Source organism: Sarcophilus harrisii, chromosome X, assembly GCF_902635505.1.
Source record: "Sarcophilus harrisii chromosome X, mSarHar1.11, whole genome shotgun sequence".
Taxonomy (NCBI): domain Eukaryota; kingdom Metazoa; phylum Chordata; class Mammalia; order Dasyuromorphia; family Dasyuridae; genus Sarcophilus; species Sarcophilus harrisii.
Window position 1 is genome coordinate 29,722,746 of NC_045432.1, and position 27,548 is coordinate 29,750,293.

At 42.0% G+C, this 27,548-nt stretch overlaps 1 protein-coding gene across 4 annotated transcripts in view; it reads right to left on the minus strand.

Annotated features, from left to right (window-relative positions):
- Nucleotides 1-27,548, minus strand: part of TENM1 (teneurin transmembrane protein 1) — a 784,948-nt gene that overhangs the window by 47,752 nt on the left and 709,648 nt on the right. For all 4 annotated transcript variants that reach the window (XM_031945150.1, XM_031945147.1, XM_031945148.1 and 1 more), the window contains 3 exons: nt 26,916-26,936; nt 24,323-24,555; nt 1,038-1,192 (listed from right to left, as the gene is read on the minus strand). In XM_031945150.1, coding sequence (XP_031801010.1) covers nt 1,038-1,192; nt 24,323-24,555; nt 26,916-26,936 — 409 coding nt within the window. The remainder of the gene's footprint in view (nt 1-1,037; nt 1,193-24,322; nt 24,556-26,915; nt 26,937-27,548) is intronic.

A 27,548-nucleotide genomic window follows, 5' to 3' on the forward strand; every position in this document is an offset into this window, starting at 1 on the left:
GAACAGTTCGGTTCAATCTGCTTTGCCTAGTACCACGTGGGCGCTTAATAACAATGGTGATCAAGTGCTAGTTAAACAAAATCATTCTCACGTTCAGTATAAGCCTTCCTTCACCAAAAAACAGCAGCTAGCAATCAGTTCACTGTTGGCTGCCCATTTCAATGATGCCTTTTATAGGGAAGGTGTTGGAGAGAGAGAGAAAAAAAACTGTTGCAATTAAGGTTAGAAGACCGGTTCAAATGCCAGTTCTGCAAGTGGGCCTACCTTCGTGATCTCGGCAAAGTCAACTTAGCTCTCTGGGAATCAGTTTCCTCAGCTACCAAATGGAAGAGTTGGCCAGCCTCTGAGGTCCCTTCTACTTCTTCACGGACAACCTTGTTGCCTCCCCTCCCTTTCTCTTTTTCCCCCTGCTTGTGAGAATAGGAATTACTTTTTTCTCTGAGCAGGATCCCTGTCTTTTGGAAGGAAAGCCGTGTAGTGGAGTGAAGTGAGTTTGTTCTGCTGGGCCCCAGAGGGCAGATTCGAGATTAATGGGTGGAAGTTACAAAGAAGCCAGTCTGGGCTCCATGCTAGGAAGGCATCAGTGAGCACTGTCCCAGTGGGTTATGGGCTGCCTCACTAGGCAGTGGGTAGGTTTCCTCTCGTTGGAGGTCTTCAAACAGAGACTAATTAGCTATTTTCCAGGAATACCTGGGGGCCTGCTTTGCTTTCCTCCTGATACGGCAAGGATATGATTTCTTTATTTATATGTTACATAACTTAGACAGGCCTTATCTGCTAAGTGAATGAAATTTTATTCCCTCCTTTTATCCACTTTTTTTTTCATACATCACTCCCTTCCCAGCTTATTCTTCCCCCTCCCCCAATCCCATCAACACTGCTTTGCCGGGAAGAAGTCGTCTGAAACGAACTTCAGTTATGGGGTATTATAATGGACGAAATAGGCTTCCTTTCCACTTAATTTCTATGTGAAAAAAATTGTTATTCATTGCCACCTTGCCACCTGGTAATAATGCTTGCAAGTCAGCAGTGCCTACCTGAGTGATGTCCATTCCCGAGTCACAGCTCAATGGCTGTGTGGATGTCAGTCCGTTTGAGCCAATCACGGTTGTGATCACGGAATTCTGATCAATTTTCCGAATCATGGTCCCATCCACAAAATAAATGAAACCATTCCTATCAACTGTGATACCTGTCGAGGAAGAAGAAATGGGCATCAGTAGTCTGTTGGGTCAAATTTACCCAAAGATCAGAATTTTGAGAGAAGTCGCAGAAACAGAAGGATATTTTAAAGAAATATGACTTCAATTTTGCTTAGTACAGATAGGATGGTAATATGAAAGGTTTGTTCAGAGAGGCAGTCATTTCTCTGTTGAGAAGAAATGGTTCAACTTAAACACAATTTCAAACTTTGGCTAAATATTTGATTTGGTATAGATTCATTCCCCTTCGACCGTCTCCCCTCTCTACCCCCCCCCAACACCATCATGTTTTCCTTCACCCATCTATAGTCAAATCATACCCAACTTTTGACCAAGAGAAAAAAAACTGGATTAATTTGACTTCGTTTCCAGAATAAAAGAAGGTCTGAGAAGCAAGCCAAGGGCACCATCAGGGTGCAGAGGCCTCAAGTTCAAATCCCGACTTTGGCAATTACTTCTTTTGTGATCTTGAGCAAGTCCCTTGTTCTCTGTGGACCTCAGTTTCCTTACCTGTAAAATGAAGGCATGGAACTAGATGGTCTCTGATGTTCCTTCCAGCTCTAGACCATCCCCAAGAGCGTCCCACTCTTAACAAGTCCTACTTTTTTGGAGCTTTGGCTTCCTAGCCGTTCATGGAGTTACACATAATGAGCACACAAGTAACCCAGATTTGGTCCTAGTTACAGTTACTCAGCACCTCTTTAAAGGTAGTCCACAATTAGAACTTTTTGTTTCTCCCCCTTAATTCAGAACTAGAGAGGTATTACTGTATTCATTTTGACTAAGCATTTATTAAGTACTTTCAGTGTGGTAGGCACCCTGTGAAACAGAGAAAAACGTTTCATAATGTTTCATAACATACAGGATGTTCTAAAAGTCATGGTGCAATTTTAAGCTATTAAAGCTTAATGTTCCAGTAAGACTTTTGGAATACCCTCTAAAAAAATAATACTAGGATAGAAGGAAGCTGGGTAAGAAAAGGCTTATAAAAGGGGAGGGGGCCCTTGAGCTAGGCTCTGAAGAAAACTAAGAATTCTACAAGGGAATCACTATTCAATAATCAATCAACTGCCATGGAGAATGGGCCCGACATCCCACCAATTGCCAACCCAGTGACAGCCACTGAGAAGGTTATCTAATTCAGCCAAAGCAGCAGGGCGCTTTCGGAGAGAGACAATGTGGACCAGATAAAGCGAACCACTAACTGCTAATATCAACCCAGCCACCATTTTCCCTCAGACCAGGATGCCAAGAGCCTTGGGAGTAGACAATGCTTCTAGTCACTATCCTGGGAAACAAGCCCTATAGAGATGCACCCTGGTCACCAGGCCTGCAGGGGCTATGGTCTACTACATGGCTACTGAAGACCCAGGAAAGAAAGTTCTTATACTCAAGTCTTATGGTTCAACATCAGAAAACGATACCATTTTATAAGAAAAGATCACATTAAGGAAGAGACATTACTATTTTTTTTTGCTGTTGTACCTTAAGAATCATAAGATTTTTCAAATCATATTCTTGGAAATGTTCCATCTCTTTCATGGGAAGGCAAACTCCTCAAAGGCACAGATTGCTCAGAATGGTTCTTTGCACACAGTAAGCATTTAATAAATGCTTCATTTATTCATTTGTTTGAGTTAGCCTATCCAAAGGGCATGGACGTGGAAGATAGAATATTAAATTTGCGCAGGAGGAAAAGCAAATAGATCAACTTGCTGCCTGGAAAGGTAGTTGGGAGTCAGACTAGGAGGGGCTTGACATAGGTAACAGAGGAGTTTGCATTTTATTCTGGAAGGAAGAGGAAGCCACTGGAGCTTCCGGAGAAATAGAGTGACGTTTAAATTTATGCTTTAGGAATATCAATTTGGTGGATGAATGGAGGATGCAGAGAGGAGAGAATAGAGAAGGATAACACTCTCCTGCAGTAGTCCAAGTGAGAGGTCATGAACATCTGAACTAGTTAAGTTAATGCTAGTAGGTTCTATTCCTTAAAAGTTCACTTGATATTCTCTACAAAACCGAGAGGAGTGATTTTTATGGCCAAGAATAAAATCAGGGAATACCAGTTTAGAAAGCCAACTTTATAAACTGCCTTGAGATAAGCTAATTCTCTGGCAGAAGGGAAAGAGGTTCTGTTTTATAGTGTATATCCATTAATCCTGATGATCTTCATGAAGTATTCATCTTTCATATCTATAAAACTTACAAAATGATTTAAACTTTCCTCTAATATTGCTAAAATCAGATATGGTTTTTTTTGTGTGCTGTTTTAAGGAAACCAGTAGGACCGACTATGGGAATGACTGTGTCCATTAGTTCCAAGTAGTTTCTGGTCTTAGAAAACAATTTTTAAGACCGTGTATCAAACTGGATGGGTCAGATCTTGACAGGGACATGAATAGCCAACCCTCCCTTCTCTGTTGCATTTTGGTTGAAGGGATCCTGGCTTGGTGATTGTGTCTGGGTAGTAGCAAACTCCATTTTCTGATTGTTCCAAATCTGAAAGGGCTACGACTGAGACCAATGGCCTCCAGGGTTTATTCTGCTGAGAATCCACAGGCTGCTCCTCTTCCACATATACATATAGTCACTTCTTTGACCAGATCTTGTTGTTTCTCTCAAGACTTTTCAATTCACTGGGCTTTGGTTTCAATTATATTAGGCTTGGAATAACCAAACTGTAGAAACTTCTATGGACAGGTCAATTTAGTTTGGTGTCGACTCCTCAACTACATTTACTACATCCTTTTTGGGAATGTATGATCAGTGAGGAATTCTCTTTGTCTCTCCTTCCCTTCTTTTCAATAATGGCTATTGTTATAATACATAGATGATGATAATTCACTATGACCTATATGCAGCTTGTGAGATTGAATGGGAGGATATGAAAAATACCCGGGCCATTTTCACTTTTATTCTTTTAAAGATGGGCCTCTATGTGATTTAAGGTCACAAAAGCCCATCTGGGGCTAGCAAGAGTTGCAGCTTCAATTTACTTTCAGCAGAAAAATAGCTGACTTGGAGGCAGAAGGTCCCTGCTCTGCCACAGACTTTATCGGTTGTGTCACTACACAAGCCAAAGAGATTCAATAAGCCTCAGTTTGCTCACCTATAAAATAGGAATAGCACTTGACCTACCCATCTTACGGTGTCATTTTAAGAAGGACTCGCCATAGTCTTAAATACTAAAGAGATGGAATGAATGGTTATGAATATTGCCATCAAAAGGGCTTAAAATTACTGGATCCAAATTCCATTATTTGGGCATTTTGTGGATATGATATGTTTCAACAGTTAGGTTTATTGACCCCATCTCCCTTTGGAACCTTGGAAGCCTCCCGCCCAAGTACTTTTCAGCTCATCTTGGCATGCCCCCCATTAGAATCTAAGCTCCTTGCGGGGGGTGGAGGGACTAGCTTTCTTCCTGCTTGTCTTTGCTTATTCTCCATGCTTAGTATTGCATCTGGCATATAGTACACCCTTAAGAAATGATTGATCCATCCATCCATCCATCCAACAACCAGTCAGCCAGCCAGCCAGTTGTGTTTTCCCCTTCTTTAAAAAACTGAACTCATATTCTTTGGATGATAGAGTATTTAACTAATAAAGAAGGGATTCAAACACAGGACTCAGAGGTAGGAGAGGTTTACACCATCTTCCAGGCCAACATCCTCATTTTATGAATTGAGGACCATAGAGATTAAGTAAATCGATTAGGCTCACATAGCCAGTAAGCCTAAGAGCCATAATTAGAACACAGAGCTTTGGCTCTTGCTTCTCTACCAGTCTTCTAAAGTTTTAAATTTTTAGTTACTACATCATTTCTAAAGCAAGCCCCTCGAATCAATTTCAATATATTAGCATGGGATTAATATATAATGCAGAAGATAACTATTTTGAGAACCCAAGGAACTCCAGTAAAATGTAAATTCCTTAAGGATAGGGAGTGTTTATCCTATCCTTAAGGGAGTGTTTAATTTGTACTTTTAATTTTTTTTTTTGGCTGAGGCAATTGGGGTTAAGTGACTTGCCCAGGGTCACACAATTAGGAAGTGTTAAGTGTCTAAGACAAGATTTGAACTCAGTTCCTTCTGACTTCAGGGCCGATACTCTATCCATTGCGCCACCTAGCTGCCCCTAATTTGTACCTTTGAAGGGTACAGAGAGTCAGGAGTAGGCACTTGACAAATGCTGGTTGAACTGAATTGCAAGTGGCAAGGGCAAGACTTAGATGGTACATTTCACAATTGTGGGAAAAGAAATCAATTCTTATGACTTGGGCTCTACAGTAGAAATCTGACCCAAGCACAGGTGGGGATGGTGTGAAGGAGCGGCATTCACGCCTAAGGAACACTTGTAACTGAGGGGATGACCACTTAGAAAGAAAATAGAGAGAATCAAATATGTCCACAGCCTGGTATACAGCAAGGAAATATACTATACAACAGGCACCTTGCCTGCCTAAACCAGGATTTGGGGACACGTCTGCAGATTATGGGCCAGATGACTTGATGTTTTCTCCTCATCCACCAACAAATCCGGGCCATAATTCCTGAGAAAGATGACAACTGCCTTAAGCCAGGGCATCTTAGGCAGTCCCTAATAAAGTCATCACCTCCTGGAGGAAAGGATGCTGTTGATCAATAATGAAGGAGGAAAGCCATTAAAATGTGATTGCTGTGAGTCCAGATGTGTAGGTTAACAGCCTGGAAATATTAGCTCAGAATCCCAAAGTGGAGCACTGTTCAGAGCAGCAGAATACCACTTTCCCTTGTGGGTAGGAGGAAGCTCTGGATAGAAAATAAACAAAAAACCCTCAAACCAAAAAATGTCTTAGAGCAGGAAAGGCCACATATAATTCACAAATGCAATTTTCACCTATTTCAATAGAGAGACAGAAGCTTCTTCTAGAAAATGGCCTGGGAGATTATAATAAGCTTTTTTATTCTTCTGAAAGCCAACATCACAGAATTTCAGAACTGAAACTGACCTCAGAGACCATCTATCCTCTGCTTGAAGACCTCCAAAGAAGGGGGGTTTTAGCATAATCTATTACACTTATGAGCAGCTCTAGTTATTAGAAAGCTTCTCCCAACATCCTGCCTCAGTGGGCTTCTTTGCCACTTCCACCCTTTGCTCTGGGTTGTGCCCTCTGGGGCCAAACAGAACAAATCGATTCCCTCGTTAACAAGACAAATAAAAGACAGCCAAGTTCTCAGAATCCAATTCAGCTAGCATTTGTCAAGTGCCTACTATTAGCTCTAGCAGACTCCAGTGACTCAACTAACTGGGAAACTCAAAGACCTGGAATTTGGGAATTGGGCAATATAGGATTTATCCCTCCAAACTTATCTTCAGGAATGTCTGACTTGCACGGGCAAGTAGAAGATGGTGTGATGGTTCGGTCTCTCCATAACCCCATTTGGGGTTCTCCTGGCAAAGATCCCGAAGTGGTTTGCCATTTTGTTCTCTAGTTCATCTGACAAAGGAGGAAACTGAGGCAAATGGGGTTAAGTGGCGTGCCCAGGGTCACACAGCTAGTGTCCAAGGCTGGATTTGAATTTAGGTCTTCTTGACTCCGGGTCTGGAACTCTATCCACTATCAGCACCACCCAGTTGTCCTGTTTGACCCTCCCATTACTTCTCACTAATGCTTTCCCTTAAGGCCAACCAGGTGAATTTGTTTCCCTTCGCTTTGGTTTGTCAGCTACCTTTTCCTTCTCCTTCTCTTTAAAGACTTTTCACTGAGTCCTCTTTAGGTCCACCTTAGATCACCTTAATCTTGCTACTTTCCCAAAGCAGAAAGGAATAGAAGGCAGTATTTATCACGTGCCAGACACTGCGTAGCTTATCCTCCAGCTTGGGAGGTCAAGGATCTATAGTAAAATCTGACCTGGCCACTTCCTACTTGTGTGACTTAATCTCTTCTGTGGCTCAACTTACCCATAAATTTAAAGGATTGGATGACAAATGCTTTGAGTTCTTTTCCAGCTCTCGATCTACAATTTCATGTGACAATGAAAGTGGGTGACAAAAAGGCAGCGAGACTATTCACCTTGGAGGCTGGCCATACTTGGGCCCAGAAGGTGAAACTAGAAACAAAGGTTATAACTTGTGAAGAGAGAGATTTTGGCTCATATAAAAGTTTCCTAATGATTAAAATTTTGCAACGGAGAACTGAGAGCATCTTTGAAAACGTAATGAGTTCCCCATCATTGGAAGGATTCAAGTGGAGGTTGGGTGATCTCTCTTTAGAGCTACTGAAGGGATCTTTGATCCCTTTGAGTTATAGTCAGTGCTTTTGGAGATCTCTGTAAAGAGGCTTTTTCTTGTTCAAGTACAAAACTGCATTACTGATGTATAAGTATATTTTACCTTCAAAATTTTCTAAGCAAGATGGTAAAACTCTTCATAGTGAGAGATATGAAGGAATACAGCCCACATGGCTATGGGCAACTCTGCAGGGGATCTTAACATTTAACCAAGAAATTGATTTGCTGCCTCACCTGGCCACCTCCTCAGAGAAACTTAAGATCAGAGGCAGGCTAGCGCTCTACTTGGGGGCATCTGAGTGCAAGGGTTCCGTTATTTCCTTTGCTCCCCTTTGTAGCTTTTTGGGTTTATGCATCTCTCTCCCCTTGTTTTTCAATACCAATCCTTGTTCAAAAGGTGATGACAGGATGAGAAGAAAAGAAGCTTGGCCCACACACGTGGGCCAAGATAATTAATAGTTCTAAACAAGATCCAGGAGGAACATGTTTACTTCCTTCTTCCCTTCCTCTCCCCTCAGATGTCAAGCAACTTTTCTTGGGACACTTCCCAGCAGTATCGCACATTAAAATGGCCCTGTTGTCCCGGGGAAATAAATTGCATAGTGAGACACTCGTGTGAACAATTAGCCCAAGCGGGGAAAGTTCATTTGTTGTTCATGGATCAGCAAAGAACTAATTGAAATTGTTACACACCAGGGAAAATGAGTCTTTTTCTCAAGGTATGCGAGCAATCGAGAGGTTCTAATAAAAAAGGCAAACCAAGCAGAATACCCTGGCCTGGATACTCAATAAAATGAGGGTGAGAGAAACTGAACCAGACAATGCTTCCTCTTCAGAAAAGTAGGTTAACTCACAAGGAATTCAAATTTCCTTAAGATGATTTTTGCATGGAGTGTCCATCTGAAGCCAATAGGGAATTCTCATTTACAATTGTTCCCCATCTCCTTACATCTTTAATAAGAAGCAAACTCAAGGGAAGAAGTTTGCAAACCGGGAGCCCAGACAATCATTTGCCGAAGGCAAGGCAAAGGGTGAACGTGTAACTCAAACAGACAGTGGAATGGAACAGAGAAAGGGTGTGTGTGTGTGTGTGTGTGAGAACAGTTTGGAGGATACACTTAGGGAGTCCACTCAAGGCAAGTGAAAACTCTGCCAAACCAGTTAGCTGGTATGATGTCAAGCAACAATTGTCTGCTTCTCCTCTAACACTGCTCCCTTTCCTATACCCGCATTTCTTTCTACCCCCAGGGGAAAAAAAAGACTGATTTGGTATAAGGAAAAAGATATAGGATTTAGAGCTACAAAAGTTGGCTCCATGGCCTGCCAGATATTCTCAATGTCTCATCAATATTTCTGTAGTGCCCCATCTCTTTCCAGGATGTTGCCCTTCTCTACAAAGCCTTCCCTTCCTTCTGCTTCTGCAAATCCCACTCATTCATTCATAAAGGCACAGTTTAAGTCTGTGAGACTTTTCCTGTTAACCTTGGCCCAAATGGATCCCTCGGGATTTCTCAGAACTCTTTCTTACGGCACTAACTGGCCATGGGGCTCGTGATGTTTGGGAGTTATTTTTTCATTTGTTTGGTCCTACTGCCTCACTTTCATTCTAAGTTCCCTGAGGGCAGGTGATGTACCTTGTGCTTTTTTATCCCCAGATATGGTTCATTTTGAACACAGAGGACACACTTAGGACATATGCATTGATCACACCCAATCAGCCAAAGAGCATTGATTGAAATGCCTATTATGTCCCAGGCATTGTGCTAGGAGCTGGGATGTTGCTGAACTAAATCGGTACACAGCCTGGCTAGGGATATTATCATACACAAGAGGAATCAAATGGAAACAAATACTCTTCTTATGCAGGACCTGAATCATAATTTTGTCAAATATTCCTATTCATCTTGATCAATGGCACAACTTTTCTGAGTTTATTGGATAGAAGGCTCAAAATCAGCCCAAGGCAGTAATAATCCCAAGGGACTGAATACAAGACAGAGGTTGGGGATGAGTAGCCCCATATTTAATGCTGGAGATCATAAATACTGGACATCCCTTAAGGGGACTAGAGGAGACCTTCAACATCCTACTACCTTGGCTACAATTACCTTAAGATACCAATTCCCATCCACTATGAAAATCTCTGTAGACTACAGTAGGAGAGAAGTGACAGTGATTTTTGTCTTTTTTTTTTTTTTTTTTTTTTTTGCTGGGGGAAGGAAAGAGAAGGCTTAAAAAATTGTGCTTGCACAGCATTTTCTAACTTTCTAAACTTTCTAAAAAGCCAAATGCACTAGAGAGGAACTCAAGGTGGAGGGAAGTCAAAGCTCGGCAATAAATACAAAAAACTATGTGATTCAGTGGCCTTCAATGGCCCTTTGGCAACATTTGTGACTCTGAGCTACCCATCATTTGAGCTCAGCTTCCTGTGTGGGAAAACCTGGCCCCAGCCAGAAACTCTGCCGGCCAGGCAGCTCTGTACGACTTGGCTCACAATGCAGACTCATCTTTAATAGGGGTTCAGTCATTAACAGGGCCAGAAGTGATGCTGTCCGGCTAGCAACACTGAAGGAACTAGGTGCAATGAGAAGCGAGATGGCAAAGCACATAGGGCCTCTGCTTTCCAGATTCTGGAACACCCTGAAATCTATGTTCATGCAAAGGACCCGTTTCAAATCCATGATAAAGTGGGTTTTTTTTTTTTGGCAAGATGTGCTACTGAAGCATGAGAAGATTTATATCAACTGATGCAGAGTGAATATGAGACAGGAAAACCCTATACAAAAAACCCCATAGAATTAAGGGCCTCTAATAATAAAAAAAAATCGAGTAATGAATATTGAATATAACAACCAAACACTTCAAAAAAGAGAGGAGCAAAGGTATTTCCCTCCCTCCTTAGCAGAGATGGGGAATTATGGGTGTGGATCATTGCATTTACCTTCCATTAGTTTTGCTGAATTGCCCTTTAAATTCTTTTTTTTAATGCTTTGTTACCAAGATGGTCCAGTAGCAGAAGAAGGTGGGTAGGGAGAAATGTATTCAGAAATGAAGGTGGTGTTAATACAGAAGATAAATATGTAGAAGGAAAAAAAAAAGAAAACATAGCTCTTTCATTCATTTCTTAGAACTCTTACATTTTCCAGCCACTTCCTCAAATTTGTGGATTTCCCTAGCCTTCCCCTTGAACACTGCTCCCTTCCGTATCTTGCCTCTCCCCTCTCAGGGGAAAAAACAATAACACTTTGTTGATTTTGGAAGATATTTTTGTCAGTATTCACAAGGCAATGTGGCGTAGGGCAGGACTATGTTTGAGATCCTCTCTGGCATAAATTTGATCAAGTCATTGGACCTCTATGTGTCTCATGAAATTCTCTAAAATCATAAATTACAGAAAGTTAAGTAAACTGATGAAGTCACAGGTCTAGACTCCACCCCCTTCAAAAAAAGTACACTGCCTGCTGTTTACATGCTCAGTTAGCTTGAGAAAGAAAGGTGAAATGTATAATTTAGGCCGACAAACATATTTTGAAAACAAATAAAAGGTAGCACTAACCACCCTGAAAACTCAATCAAATGAGCCAAATGATAGTAAATGAAACAAAAGGCTCCCTTTACAAAATAAAAGACAGGCCATGAATGGCACTTCAAGACCATCTGCCAGCTTGTCAAACAGCTTTATCGTTGTTCTGCCAATGGTGCCATAGTGGGATTCTTCCTTGGGTTCATGGTCTTGTCTTTCAAGGGGGAAAAACTCTGGATCAAGAAGATGGAAAGCTGGATTTCAGTCCCAGATTTACCACTAGCTCCAGAACTTGGACAAATTGCATCCCTTCTATGGGATTTTGGGCACGTTTCCTTTGCTCGGAGACTCCGTTTCCTCCTTTTAAAATGATAGAATTGAACTAAAATCCATTAACATGGATTAGTTTTTTAGATAACTATCTTTATGGGCACCAGAGATTAAGTCCCTGAAGTGTTGCAACAGGGCTGAGAAGTTTTTTATTGGATGCAGGAGAAACAGACAGGTTAGAAGAATGGGGTGCTATTCAGGTCTTGGGTACTTCCACAAGAGAGAGGGAATTCTATGGAAAAAAAGATTTTTTTTTAAAAGAAATTTCATCTGTTTCATAATTCAACTTAAGCCCAAACCAGAGGGTTTAAATCCAACCAACTTTGATCTTGTTGTTGTTCAATAAAACAACAAAAACACGTGTAGTCTCAGTGGAAATGGCCAGTGGCTCTCTGTTCCTAACGTTAAGTGCTCTGACTCCTACCATCTGGCCCCCAGGGGTCCCTGAGTTAGAGTTTTCCAAAGGAAAGCTTTAATCTGCTGCTGGAGCACAAAATAGGCACCAAGTGTTGCATGCTGTTCTGGGCCAGCCTTTATCCTGTGATAACTCTGGCCAAGACTTTCTAAAGCTACCTTGGCCTGCAGCAGTCTGGGGGCGGCTTCTACTCGGGGGAATTGGTCTGGTTCTCCTTTCAGAGCCATATGAGCTTTCTTCTGTTGGTGAGTTTTTCTGGGGTGTCGGGCCACTGTCGATTTCACGCCCCTCTCCAGTTGGCCTTGCTAGCCAATGTCTTCTCTGCTTCTTAGAAGATGCATTTTGAGAACCCTCAACTTCCCGGGCCCCCGAAGACACGTGAGGGAGCCGTGTGGTGCTGGGATCAAAGGTTTCCATGCGATGCAGTTTGAAGTTTGGGAGCCTTAAAAACAAACATTTTTGCATTGAAAGAAATGTTCTAATTAACTTCTGAAGAATTTGTACATTACAACATCCTGCCGTGCCCGAGAAGACAGGGAAAGCCAAGCCTTCTGCAGGAGAGACTGTGTTTAGAAGGAACTTGCTATTCTCATAAAACTTTTAATAGGAAGAAGTGAATCAAATTCGTTAATTACCATTTTATGGTTGGTAAAAGGGCAAATTACATGCCATCCATTTCTAAACTTCTAAATGTCTCTGGTGCTTTTAATTAAAGCTGCCATCTAGAAACTACTAAAGCAATTTTATGCAATTAGTTATTTATAGGTTACCATAATACACCACTCAAAATATGATTTAAGTGATTTGCAGTCTGGTGGTATGTGATCTCTGTCAGTTTTTCCCCCCTAGTCTCTCTATCAGCTGAAGAGTTTCTTTTAGTGGAGAGATAAGGAAGGTGTGACACCCAAGAGCCGTGATAAGAAGAGAAAGTTATATTTGCTGCTGATCTTAAATAAAAGAACAAGGGGTGAAATATAATTCCATGTTGTCTTAGCTGACCTAGAGAGACCCAGGGCTTGCCTTAGGCAAAGCTATGAAGCAGGCAAAGCATCACTTCGGCTTCTCTCTTCCCCCTCCCACAGTCCTCCTGTTGCCAAAGCTCTCAGGCCCTCATCCTTGCTGCCTTCTAACTAAACAAGGCTCTGCTGCATTTCTTCTAGGTCTGTCCTTTCCACGGCATCACACCCGGTCCCCCTCCTCAGCTTACCCATCCTGTGTCTCATGCCCTTGGGCCTCACCTCTGCTCTGTGAGAGTGGGTAAAACTAGATTTAACAAGAAAAAGCATTGCCATAATCTAGGGCAATGATTCAGCTGCCAAAAGTGAATCTTTAGGGAACCATTTGTAGGGTAGAAGTTGCTGTCCCCCTAGCAGGCCATCAGAGATTGTTTATTGGTTAGGACAGCTTGTGATGGCCTCCTCCCCAAACCCACCCCCCAATCATATTATACTTCCGCCTCTTGATAAGGCTGTTCTTATAGCACTGAGCTCACCTTGGCTTCACATGGATGGAAGCTGGAGAAAGGGACAAGATGTAAGACTGTGCACTCCCTCTCAAAGCATCTGAGCAATGGAAGGGCCCGCAGAGGTCCAGCGTGTGCCCCAGAGTCCCCTCTACCACATTCACTTTGCCCTTGCTTGAAATCTCCAATAAGAGGGAATCTGCGGCTTCTCAAGCTCGGACAACTCTCGTTGGGAACAAATTTGTTCTGACATCAAATGTGCCTCTCAGCAAATCCTGATCCGCCTTGCCCTCCCTCTAGCCTCTGGGGCCAAAGAGAACAAGCCTAATGCTACCGCCACATGACAGCCCTTTGAAAACAGCAATCGTGTTCCCTGAGTCATCTCCAGGTAAAACCCCCATTTCTTCCATCTATTTTTGCATGACCTTAAGGCCCTTTCCAATCTTAGCTCCCTTTCTTTCCAGCCTGAAAATGTCCTTTGTAAAACGGGATATAGAGTATAGCAACACTGTCGTGTTTTTGACATTATCTTCTCTCATTATCGCAACCTAGGCAAGCTCACAGTGATCAGCTTTCGGGGCTGCCAGGTCATACCATTAGCTCGTTCAGAATCTGGAACATCAGAGCCATTGTAGACCACCTACTATCCAGCCAAGCCTCCCCTCCCACTGTGTGCTTGGGATGTTGATTTTTGGCACCTGACCACAGGATTTTTACATTTAATCACATTAAATGTCATCCCATTTTATTTGGGCCAGTGTTCTACCTTGTGATCTTTTCAGAACCTGAGAGCCATCCAGTGTGTGAGTTATTTGCCAAACCTTTGTCATATCTGCAAATTTGACAATGCCTTTCCGCAAGCTACCGATGAAAATCTTAAGCAACCCGAGGCTGAGAACAAATCCCTGAAGAACTTCCCTAGAGACCTCCTTTGTAAATACTGAACCAGTAATAATCCCTTTAATGGGGTCAATCATTTGATCTTTTCTAAATTTCCTCAACTTTATTATTTTCTAGCCCGTAACGCTACACATTTTCCCCACAAGACTAGTTAACATCTATGACTGTAGAACGACTTCTTATTCCCATCAGACTAAATTAATATCTAGGAATTCTCTTCTGATAGTTTAGTCAGACAGAAAGGAAATCCAGCTATACTTCTGGAAGAACTGTGCTCATATTGCCCGTGAGTGAGAAACACTGAACCAGAAACATGGATACTCAAGTAGAGCCTAAGACAGAAGATGCCATTTTGTTTTTTGTATATTCTCCATTTTGGTCACTCCAGGTCCGGATATGACTTTACAGGAAGGGTCATCAGGCAAAACTTGTAGGCACCAGGCTGTTTCTGCTGGTCCTCCTGCCTTAGAATAACATGGATGGATCTTAAGGGAAAATGGCTCCTTAAGAACTCTAGAGATAATTCAGCCCTGGGAAGGGGTAAGTAAGACTTTTAATTAGACAAATGACATTTCCAAATCTAAATCTGTTGCCTCTAAGTTTGATGGCTCTTGGGCATATATGACAATTGAAATCAATAGGGAAGTACAATTCAGTTTAATAATGCATCTGTAGGATCATAAAACTTGAATGAACTAAATACAATTTGTTTTCTCTTTCAGGGATGCTCCCTGGGCCCAGTCTTCACATAAGCAAGACTATATCCCATTTAAAGCAAAGTTCTAATTCATTTACTCTTAGAAGTGATTTTGCCAATCAATGCCAGTGCCTCTGGCCAACTGTGCTGTGGGGGAAGTCTACTGGGGGTGCCGTTCATCAGGCAAAGATGATTGACTGGGTTAGAGATTCAGAGATAGATTGTTGGAAAAAAGTTCTGACTTTCTGGAAGAGTTAGTCTAGAGTTGGGCCTCAGTGATACCAGTTGGAAAAACTGAAAAAGCAACAACTCGAGGCATTTTGACATCATGGAAATCTGGGAGAAACTCCTGTGCACATGAAATTTGACCAGATACTCCTAGATACGTGCATGTGTCTTTCAGAGTAGATGATGTCCTACATAATGGGTTTCAGTCATTTAAATTCTGCGACCACCTCACGCCTCTGACAAGCGGCAACAGCGTAGTGGTAAGTGTACTTGTTTAATTCCCTTTGGAGTGAATAATCATTCGCTAACTATCAGAACATTAGATTTGGAAGAGAGCTTATCCAACTTCGCTCACCCTAACCTCTCGTTCCATTTGACAGATAAGGAAACTGAGGTCCAAACGGAGAGAAAAAAATGACCATAAAATTCTTTAATGGAAGAGCTAGGGCTAAAATGACTATTTCTAGATGCTCAGTTGAGTGAACTTTCTATCCACAAATCTTAATGGACAAGCAGGGCCTTCCCTTTCTACTGTCTTCACCAGTCCTTAATTATAGGAATGAATCATAAATGAAGTAGACTGCTGCTCAAAGGCGATCAAGGCTTACGGCTCATTCCCCATTTGGGCCTGAAACTTGTGTGTACTAACACACCATCCGGGGCCTAACAGGAGCCAGCTGAGGCAATTTGTGTGCAAACAACCACATGGAGAGAGTGTGGCTTCCTTACCTATTGTCTCAGGGATCCTCAAACTTTTTAATAGGGGGCCAGTTCACTGTCCCTCACACTGTTGGAGGGCCAGACAACAGTAGAAACAAAAACTTTGTTTTGTGGGCCTTTAAGTAAAGAAACTTCATAGCCCTGGGTGAGGGGGATAATCGTCCTCAGCTGCTGCATCTGGCTCACAGGCTGTAGTTTGAGGACCCCTGCTGGATATTCCTTGCCCTTCTTAATACTGAAATCAATTGCTTCATTAAAGATGGAAGCAAAAATCAAGATCCAACCTTTGGTGAAGTTCCAGGGAACCAAATTGAGTCACAGAGGAATCTCATCCTGGCTAGTCACCCCTTCACCTTTGTATTGACCTTTAAAAACATGCAGCTTGTTACAAACTCGAGTTCGTATCCCACCTTACACTGTTTTATATTTTGCTTAAATTCTTGCTTATCCATCATATGACGCATTCATTTCATTTCTTTATAGAATTAGGGCAAGTTGCAGTAAAAGTAATATACAGAAGCTAACGTTCAACTTCATCATTTATGCATGTTTTAAAAGCATCTTTCAAAGCCAATTCAACCTTAGCTAGAACGCCAAGGATTAGTACTTGCACAAATCTTTGCAGAACTCTTTAACCCTGCTCCATTATGCTCAAGCCCAATGAGTAAAGCAGCAAGTAGATTTAAATTCAGAGGATGGAAATCTGATTCCATCTTGAGAAAGGTCTATAGTGAAGGGTCCAGATGTCCCCAGGGTGCAGTGTAATTGAGATTTTAAGGACCTTTTCATTTTCTAAGAAAAAATAAACAAGTGTGGGTTTAATGGGAAGGCACAGGGCAGGAGAACAGTTCAGGGCTTTTTCGTTTTTTTGCTTTAAACCAGGTTGGCGAGGACAATAATTGCAGAATCTCCCAATACAGGCAAAAAGCTTTCTTATGTAGTTTTAAGTTTAAGGATAAACACAGAATTACTAAACTTCTGCACTGGTATAAGCATCCTAGGATAGAAAAATCATTGAAGTAAGTTTTATAGAAACAAAAAACTCCAGAAAAAAGTGCTTTTTCTTTCTGCAAATGAAAGATGTGATTGTGCAGAAAAAGATACTTCTTTCACAAGATAGTATCTTTCCTATCCATTCCTTTCTCTCCATTTTCATAGCCACGATCTAAGGTCAAGTCTTCATTGCATCACACCTGGATTACCGCAATCACTATCTGATTGGTTTTTCAGCCTAAAATCTCTCCCCACTCCAATTGATCTTACACACAGTTGTCAGTGATTTTTCTAAAACACAGGTCATTCTTGTGCTCCACAAAGTCCAGTGGCTCCCTATTACTTCTAGGATCAATTATAAGGTTTTCTAATTGGCACTTAAAATTCCTGATAACCTAGATTCAAACTATCTTTCTAGGCATATTAATAAGTGATTCCCCTTCACACATTCTGTATTGCAAACAAACTGGCCTTTTAAATTTTCCTTACACTGGACTCTCTTTGATCTTTGTCCTTCCAAGTATGGCTCAAAGCATTCCCTCCTCATTTCCACTGCTTAGAACCATATTCACAAATCTAGGTCTGGGAGGGCCATCTAGTCCAATCCCTCACTTTACAGATTGTAATGTCTGGACTAGTTCTCTGGAGGATCTCAGGATTAGCCCGAGTCCATAGTCTTAGTGGAGGAGTGATGAAGGCAGGACAGTTACTATGAGGGTGGTCAAAGATGGAGTCCATCTGTGGCTGAGAGAGTCATCTGTCTCTGAGACTCCATTAAATACCTCAGTATGATTACATCACTACAGCACACTGAGCATGAGCAACAATTACATCACCATAGAGAACCATTATCTCACACTAAGTAGGTGTTAAATTATAAGCACCATGCTGACCTAGATTCAAGTACACCTTTTCAGAGTTCCGGCCCTCTACAAGAGATGAATAACCTGAGGTTTATGGAGCTAAGTGCTTTGCCTAAGATCATTCAGGATAATAATGCCTACAGGTGGGATCCATAGTTTCCTTTAAAGCTCACCTCAATTCATTGTCTCTCCCATGAGGCCTTTCCCGATCATCCTGGCTCTTCAGGTCTCCCCACTCCAAGTTACCTTGTATCTACCATTTCCTTTGTTATAATGTAATCTCCTTGAGGTCTGGGATCACTTAATTTTTGTCTCAGTGGGCCCAGTACCCAGCCCAGACCTTGGTGACACAGGAGATGCTGAAGAAATACTGACCGTGGAACGTGTTCCCTTGGACACCAGTGATAGTAAACGTGCCTTGATTCATAATTAAATGAAACTACAGGAAGCTTTAGTGACCAGCATCAGGTCATACAAGGAAACAGTAACCACAATATAATGAGTCAACCGGAAAAGAAATCCCAGGCTACCCCGACTCAGTTTTTATCACCAATCTCTCTCTCAAAGAAAATCTCAGGACCTGGCATCTATTGCCGGCGGTTTTTAAAATCCCATTCAGTAATTTATTTCCAACTTAGGAGAAATGATCTCAAAAGCAAATTATATTCCTCCTATTTTTGACAATCGATGCAGAAAGTAAATTAGTTGTCTTTCAGATTAACATTTATTTGACTCACCTTGCATAATTAAGGTTGGGTTGGAGAGCCTGTCCGTAAGTGCAATATGCTGCTTGTTAAAGGCCTATAACCAGCTCTTGTTCCTAACCTAGAAACAGTACTCCCTTGATGTACATTTCCATTTCCTACTGATCTATAGTTTTTCTTTATTTGCGATCAGGTGAAAGGAAAAATCAAGCCTCTCCTTAAAGTATTCCATTAAGCATTTGCAGGGCTCCAAGGAAGAAGAAGGAGAGCTCACTGAAGAGTCCACATGTCTGGGAATTGTAAAGTAACAAGCATACAGTAAAGGAACTTGCGTTAGACCTCAAAGAAGCAATTAGCAAGTAGTGATAACTTTCCTCTCCATCTGTACTTAGCATTTTAATGAATTCTTGTACGTTTTTTCCTTCTGCTGAGAAAGTTTCTACAACTGGCCAACAGAACGAGAAGCCCATTCACTGATTTATGGCTAGGAGTGATGCCTGACTCCACGGTGGCAAGGGGGGCGATGACCACAGCTCAATCACTTAGCCAGCACATGTCTCTAAGAATTCAGATCCTCTGCCTCCTTCCAGAGAGAAAGACTTAAGAACTCTTCTTAATTGGTGACACAGGAGATGCTGAAGAAATACTGACTGACTGTGGAACATATTCCCTTGGACATTGATGATATTAAACGTGCCTTAATTCATAGTTAATAAATTAAGTTAAGAACAGTTCAAATTATTCTGAACCAACCCCATTTTGCTTGGATTTTCACCCACCGGCATGCCAAGCTGGGTCATTCTAGGCAGATCACTGTCCCACTTGGGGCTTCCATTTCCTCTGCAAAATGAAAGAACGGACTAGATGATCACCTTTCTAGCTCCAAGCAAAGAACCTACAAGCATTTCTAAAATACCTATGAAACACCAGGGACCACACTGGCCACTGGAGATATAAAGCCAACAAAAATGAATAGTTTTTCCTCAAGGGCCTCCTAGGGGAGAACACATGTATGTATCCAGAGAAAAAGGTATCAGCAGTCACAGGGATCGGGAAAGTCCTCAGGAACAGGACGGCACATGAGCTGAGCCTGGAAGGAGAACAGGGATTCTAAGAACTGGAGGCGAGAAGGGTGTCCGTTCCAGGCACAGGGTCAGCACAGTAATAGGAGTATGATGTGGGAGGACTAGGAGGAAAGCCCGTTTGGCTTGACTGGAGGGTGTGAAAGGGAGTAATATGGTAGTAAGTTTGAATAAGCAGGATGGGGATTTATATGCCAAACGGAGGAGTTCAAATTTGATACCGAAAGCAATAAGGGAACCCATGGAGTTTCCTAAATGGGAGAATATATGCTTTGAGTTGCACTGTAGGCAAATCATAATTGAGTGTATGTGGAAGATGGACTGGAAGAGAGACTTGAGGTGAGGAAGTCAATTTCCATAGTCCTAAAAAAGAGATGATAAGGGCTTTCAGCTAGACTAGTGGCTTTTGAGGAGGAAAGAAGGTCCATATTAATGTCAGAAATGTGGAGGCAGAAATGACTAATTCAACAACTTATTGGATAAGTGGGGGGTGAGTGAGAGTAGAGCATTGAGGACTGTGATACCAAGGACTATGAACCTGAGTGAATGGACAAATGGTAGGGCCCTCAGAGGAGAAGGCAAGTTTGGAAGAAAAGAGGGTTGAAGTGGGGGCAAAAATGGCTAATTAATTAATTCCGTTTTAGACGAGTTGATTTAGAGATGCCTGTGGAATAGTCAGTTCAAATTTTCCCAGAAGAAGAGAATAACTCCAGAAACCCAAGTAGAGCCTCAGAGAAAAAAAAAATCTCCTGTCCACAAGGACTACAAGAGTACCTGGGAGAAATGAAATGAGCCAGAAATATTATATCTAAGGAAGCATAAATGGCAAGGAAAATTCACACCTTTGAACACATAGTGATAAACTTTGCCCAAAATTAAACTCTCTAAAAATTAGAACGGGTCAAATAGAAACTGACAACTTGATGAAAAAGCAAGAAATGTTAAAATAAAAAGCCTGGAAGAAAAAACCTGCAGAAAATATAAGGAATAGTAAATAAAAAACAATTGAGCTAGGAAACAGGTTAAGAAGAGATAATCTAAGACTCATCAGGACTGGAATTGAGGAGAGAGAATAAAGCTGAATCAAGGAATCACCTTCATAAAAATGATACTGAAATTCTTGTGAGGTGATAAAAGTATGAAGAGGGCATGATCCTTTGAATTCTCTCTATACTTCCATACCAATCTCAATCAAATGATCATATAGTACTTTGGATTGCATCTCATTTCTGGTCATTTCTGTCCAAATATAGCTAAGGAGGGCCAGGAACTACGTCTTCTTACATATAGAACATCTGTTCAATAAACATATATCAATGCTGAACTCTTGGTTAACTCAGAGAGGTCAAGAATGCTCTATTACCACTTTCAGTCAAATCAATCAGGGCTCCTTTGTAGTAGAGCATTCTGGCTTAGAATGTGGTGGTCCTGTGTGACCCCAGGGACTTCAGTTATTGAGAGGCCTGCTAGAATTCTTTCTGTGCCCAAATCAAGGAATATTATAATTTGGTATCTTAAAAATTTCATCCTTCAAAAGGTAGAGAGGATGATAAAGGGACCCACTACTCCTTGGGAGCTCTTCATAAACAAGATAAAACTGGTTCCTGGAATGAATGTGATGGGAACCTAGCTCAAGGGAGAAAGTAATCACTTCATTTTCTATAGAGAAGATACAAGCTGGGCACAGTCTAGCTATTGGGAGAGAAAATTTCAAAAGGTTCAGAGAAAGGATAGGAAACATGGGACCATAGGTTGAAGGAAGAGTGGGAAATTCTCAAAAAGGAAATTCTATAGCTACAAAAAGAGACCATTCTTCTGAGGGAGGAAGAGGAGTCATCCAAAGGGCGGATGTGGAAGACATGTATAGAAGACGAAAGGAAGTTCAGGAGGTTGGTGGTGGGAGGGAAGGAATTGGAAATAAAAGTGAGGTGGCAGCTCGATGGCACAATGGATACCATTGGCCCTAGAGTCAGGAGGACCCGAGTTCAAATCCAGGCTCACTCAGCACTTACTAGCTGTGTGACCCTTGGCAAGTCAAGTAACCTCTCAGAAAAGGTCCCCCTCCAAAATAAAAGAAAATAAAAGTGAGATGCCATCCTGGGCATCAAGGGTAATTAAAGGGCAAAGGAAAGAAAAGCATCAAGATCATCAAAGCACAGAATGAGCTTGGGGCTGAAAAGGAAAACAAAGAACAACTCAAATAGGAAAAAAAGAGGTGGGTCAAGATAGGGATAGGTGTGCTACTTAGGGTATCTAGGCTAATCATAATGGATGACACTGAAAGCAGAGCTAATCAAGTTTGACTTTCTTTTTTTCTTCTTTGTGAAGGAGATCATCTTTTGATTGCAATGGAGAGAACAAAAATGATCAGCAGGGAATCCGTACTCGAGATGAGTTCAAGTCACCAGGCCCAGAAGAATCCCATGTGTGACTGTTGAGCAATTGTCAATGTCATTTGAAAAGATCACAGGGAATGGGAGAAGAGTTATAAGACCCAGCAAGTGTTTTTGCCCATTAATAAACAACTTTCACCTTTCTTCATTCCTTTACTACTTAGAGTGGTTATCTGGCACATAGTAGGAGCTCAATAAATGCTTGTGGATAATGATAATAAAGGTAAAGTGTGTTTAATATTCACTTTAACAGAAGAAGCTCTCGTTACTAAGGCTTTACTAACATGACCATCAGAACTCTTACTGCTATTCCTAGTATCCCAAAACTGAGAGCCCACGGCTTTTTCATTATTCGGAAATGCTGAACTGTTTCTGATCTCTGTGGCACAAGGAAAGGGGAGATGCTTCTTCCATGATGTCAAGCTCAATGAGGGCCTTCTTTCTCTTTAAGCACCCTTACAACTGGGGGCGGAGGTGGAGGTAGTCAGAATGTTGTGCTATGGGAGCCTCCTGCCAGTGGCTACTGGAGGTCTAACTCGAATCTGTAGAATGGATCTCTTCATGTGAGAGGATGATGATGATACAAAGAAACTGAGAGGTAGTTGCATTCTCTGACCTCTCTCCTCTTCCCTCTCCCTCCAATTTATTTCATTCCCAATCCACAAGGAACATCTGTGTCAAAGGCTGCTTTGCGACTCCTTCAAGTGTTATGATTCATAGCTGTGGAGGCTCTCCCAGAAGTGACCCACTCCTTCACTTAGACATAGTCCTGAACATCAGACCTGTTTGCGTCTGAGGCCGTGGCCCGCATAGGTTCCCAGAAAGACAGCCGAAAGCTAGATGATGTCCCCCCTCCAAGTGGCAATGCAAACATTTCATTTGACATTTCAAAATTTACACTTCACTACATGTCACCATTTGTTGGGCCCTGAATTTCCTTAGAAAGAAAAAAACCCTCAAACTGATCCCCATTAAACTTATCAAAACATTACCCAGAGAAATAGGGGCTAATGACCTTGCTGTATCTCCTTGTGTGAATATCATGCTGCTGTGAAGAACCAAGAAGCAGTTTCAGTAAGGAGACCTGGGGCTTCCCCCTACCCGTATGATCCTGGGTAAGAGATTGTTCCTTTCTTGAACTCAGCTTTCTCTTGCAAGGAAGATTGAGAGAATGAAGCTAGATGATAATAAAAACAACTATTTACATAGGGCTTGGAGGTTTGAAGGTTTACCCCCATCACCTCACTTTATTCTCACAACAAGCCTGGGAAGGAGGTATTATAATTGTTCCCATTTTACAGTTGAGGAAACTGAGGAAGATAGAGGTAAGTGACTTGTCCAGAGTCACAGAGCTAAAAAAAGTATCTGAGGCAGGATTTACGCTTGGGTCTTTGTGACTCCAGGCCCAGTATTCCATCTACTACAACATCTAGACCCGATGGTACCAAGCTAGGTGATTTCTAAGGTTCCTTCCAACTCTATGATGCTGAGATCTTCCTCTTAGTACAAATCTTTCCTTTCAGGGTGGTGGTGAGGCTCATATGAACTAATGGATATAAAGGGCCTATCACTACTCTCATATATTCCTCCTTGCTTTAGTCATAGTTTCTGCCTCCAAGAAGTTTACAGTCTGATTGGGGAGATGAAACAACTAGACAATAATAACAAGCACACCATCTAAGAACTTTACGTGGGAGGGCAGACACTGCAGCTGGGAAAGAAACTCAAGAAGGGAAAATCCATTGCATTGAGCTTAATGAAAAATGTGGACTTTACAGAAAATTTCTTCAACTTCTGAACTTCTAAAAAGAAATGGGATTTCATCCTGACATCATAAATGTCAGATGGTGAGAAAGGGAACATTTGACATTCAATAGAAATAAGAGCTGAATTCTGACGCAGTTTCATCATGCGGGGAGTTCCTAGCGTAGAAACCCCTCTCTTCCCATGTCATTGCATCCATGGCTCCAAGGGAGCCATGAGAGTCTCCTGGAGGTAATGAGGGATTAAATGGCTTGTCTGAGGTGCCACAGTTAGGATATGGCAGAGGCTCCACTAGGTAAAAGAGGTAGTTCTTTGTCTCATTTTTTACCTAGCCTTAATCAACCTGAGACCTGTTAAAGACCTTAGTTTAAAAAAGGCCAAGGTGCCCCACATTTGCGGCCATCTCCGGTCATTCTGATCTGGTTACTGGACCCTAACGGCTCCATAGGAGAAAGTGAGTCAGGTGACCCTGCCCAGCCCCTCACATTTAAATCTGGTCGCTTGAACATCACGTTATCACCTCTCTGATGTCACGGTGCTCTTTGAGAACAAAGTCAAACAACAGCAATATCGACATTCTAAGGGCTTAATATGGTGCTTGGCACATAGTAAGTGCTTAAGAAATGCTTTTTTATTCATCCATTCATTTACCGAGGCAGAAACAAAGGACAATCATGGCTTTTAATGTCAGAGGCACAAGCTGGATAGATCAGAAGTCTGATCCAGTGTGATCATTCTTGTGCTTTCATGAAATCAAATTGTTCACTTTCTTACCTCTAGGGCTGTTGAGTGAAGCTTCTGATGCTCTCCCTCCATCTCCACAATGACTCTGGTCAAAGGGAAGACACTGATCACCAGTTCCCGCCACGATATCAAAATTCTTAGCCAGATCTTTGGTTTCTCCAAGAGATCTCAACCTGTAGACTCTTCTTGTATTTGTGTCTGACAGGTAAAGGGCTTCAGACACTGGATCCACAGCTAGGTAGTATTTGTGAGCAGGACTTGTGCTGAAGAAAAGCAAAGCAAAGCTTTATGAAGCACTGTGTCCAGTGCCTCTCCTCCCTCCTTTTCCCTTCCCCATCCCAGGCTCCATCCCCAGTTCTTCTGATCTCGGTCAAAAATAAAACAATTCTCGACTCTCTGAACATGCTTCTCTTGTCCATCTCGTACCAAGACAATGAGCCAGTCTGCCATCAACGGGTTCCACACTTGGAGTGGTTTTGCTTTGTTTATCAGTAGAAGGGAGGAGATTAGAAGAGATTACATGCTCCTATTAAATCACCTTTCTCCAGTTCACTAGAAAGCAAGCCAGATTTGGAAAGAGGGCATATTCATTTAGACCTTGTCATTGACTCAAAGAAAAGATAGGGGTAAGAGCCATTCATGTAATTAAGTGTGCCCTGACACCCCTCTTTTTGAACTGTAATATCCTCCTATAATTTAATGTCTTTTTCACTGCCTGGCCCCCAGATATAGATTTAGGGCTGAAAAAAACTCTGGGACAAACAGATGCTGAAGCCAGGGGTCTTCAGGGGTAGCTTTCAGCTCTGGGACCACTAGAAGAGATAATGTGATGAAAGTAGAATCCCAGCAGGTCCCTACATTGACTTGGCAGTCATAGCAAATGGCACATTGTGCAAGCAAAGATGGTTTTGTGAGGGGCATGAAAACTTTACATTTAGTTGCTATTTCCTCTTTTCAAATCTCCAGTCTACCAACATCCTTCCAGGATGATGAAGGGGCCGTGACCTCGCCTGGAAACAGCCTTCATTGCTTTGATAACGACTGTGTGTTGAGTTACAACAGAGTCAAATGAATTGGTCTTTGTTTAGGAAGATCCTATTGGCCCTTTCTCCAAGGAAAATGTTACTCCTGCAAAAGCATTATCTTTGTCTATCATTAAATATCCCTAGAGTGCCCATGAGGGAAGTTGCAACGATCATTCTCCCCAAATCTTAGTTGAAGGCACCCAATGACAAGCAGATGTAAAGGGAGCATGTGTGTGCCCAGGGATGCTAACGTGTCAGATCCCAGAAGAAGAGCGGAAGTCAGCTGAAGAAACTATGTGCATCCAATTTCGATTGTGGGAGGTTCTCCAAATTGTTTTTTCTTGGGAGGTCGGGGCTGGCACTGAAAAAAATGAAATAGCCCTGAACACCAAAGTAAAACCTCATGGATGGCACTTTTTGGCCACAAAAGCAAAACTGGCAAATTCAGAATTGACATACCACAACCATAAAGAGTTGGATGCCGATTCCCATGTAAGGGTGTGAGTTTGGAGATAGGTCTGACCTTTGGAAAATGGGCCCAAACCCATAGAGAAGCTGATCCAGAAAACACATTGGCACAGTGGCCTTCATTCTTTGTAGTCAACTGGAGAGTGTAAAACAGCCTGTTAGATTTGAGGACATCTGAACGTTAGTTATAGATTCAAGCTGGGCCCAGAAACCTAGCAAAGACCACTTCATTCCTGCTAGTCGAGATCATATCGCTCGTTAAATGGGCAATTAATGCTTTTAATTAATACCGTGTAACTTTTTCCTAGCGAGCAACCTAACAACCAAGGCAGCAAACCTGGCCTAAAAGCAGCGGCACTGTACAAATGCAACCTGACTGAAAAAAACAAAAAAAAACCCAAAAACCTTCTCAGTGCCAGGTGGTGAAAAATTTGCACTCAGGAGTAAACACATTCAATTTTCTCCTTTGCAATTCCAGCTAATTTAGGAGGGATTTGACATGTGGAATGCACAAACACATTGGAGTTCTCTATCATTCCACATTTGCCCATTCCTCCTCTTGGGTAAGAAAAAATATCACCGAATGTTTGAGAGTGCGACAGTATCTTAGCAGCCCTCTAATCTAACTCATATATGAAAGGAATCCCCACTACAATGGACCTGAGAGGGTCATCCAGCCTCAGGTTAAACATCCTCAAAGAATGGGAACCAGGCCGAAAGCCATCACTGCACTGAAGCATATGAAACTTCCACTATGTCTCCTTGGACTACTAACGGGGTCAACCCATTATACTGCATCTCTGCCCAAAGCTTATTGAATTTCTTTTTGTTTACTTAAGTTCCAGAGAGCGGGATCACCTATGGCTAGAACTCCCAGACCCTTAAAGATGACCCCGATTTCATGTGATGTACTCATTCTCAAGCTTTCATTTTCCCCTCTGTATTTTTGACGTCAAACTTTCTCAACATTTCCCCAATGAAGCTTGGCTTGGGAGAGCCCTCTTTACCAGAAAAAAGCTTGCCTAGGTTACAGCTTTCTCACAATATTTGTGTCGATTTATTTAAGAAGAAAAATTCTGTTCGGACATTCTTAGGAACTGGTCTCTAGGCGGGAAGCAGAATTTACTCACCTGTGTCTGGTATCTCTGTTTCTAATGTGTAGATATGATCCAGGAGGGGTCAGCCAAAAGAAAAGAGGGAGTGGTTAGTATTCCAAGGCAAGTCAAATCAAGGTCAATATTCACCTGCCTAACCAGAGATATTCCATCAAAAGACTCTGGGGATCAAGGGTATGGTAGTATACCTTGTGACTCCAAATTTGCTGATGGGACTGAGCCCAGGTGAACAGAACTGCCTGCTGGGTAAAGAATACCTGAGGTCATTAGCTATGTTACAGAGGCAGAGATGATCCACCAAGGCTAGCCCTTTTGGTCCTCCAAGTCCTATGGGCAACATTGGGCATGAACGGAACAGACTCAAAGAGTGGGGGGTTCCATGGCTAATAAGGATGTAGCCATCCTTGAAGGTAGGTACTCCATTAACTGACCTGGGGACAGGCAACTCTTGTGCAAAGAAATGTCTGTGAGAGTTTCTTAGATAGCCATTTTTATTTGAAAGCCTTCCCTGATGTCGTTATCAAAAATGAAGGTGTTGTCTCTTATCAGTTAAAGTAGAAACACTTTGGTATAGCAGAAGAAAAGAAGACACACACACGCCTCCATTTGGAGTCAATTCTGATTTAACTGTAGGGAACCATTCTCAAG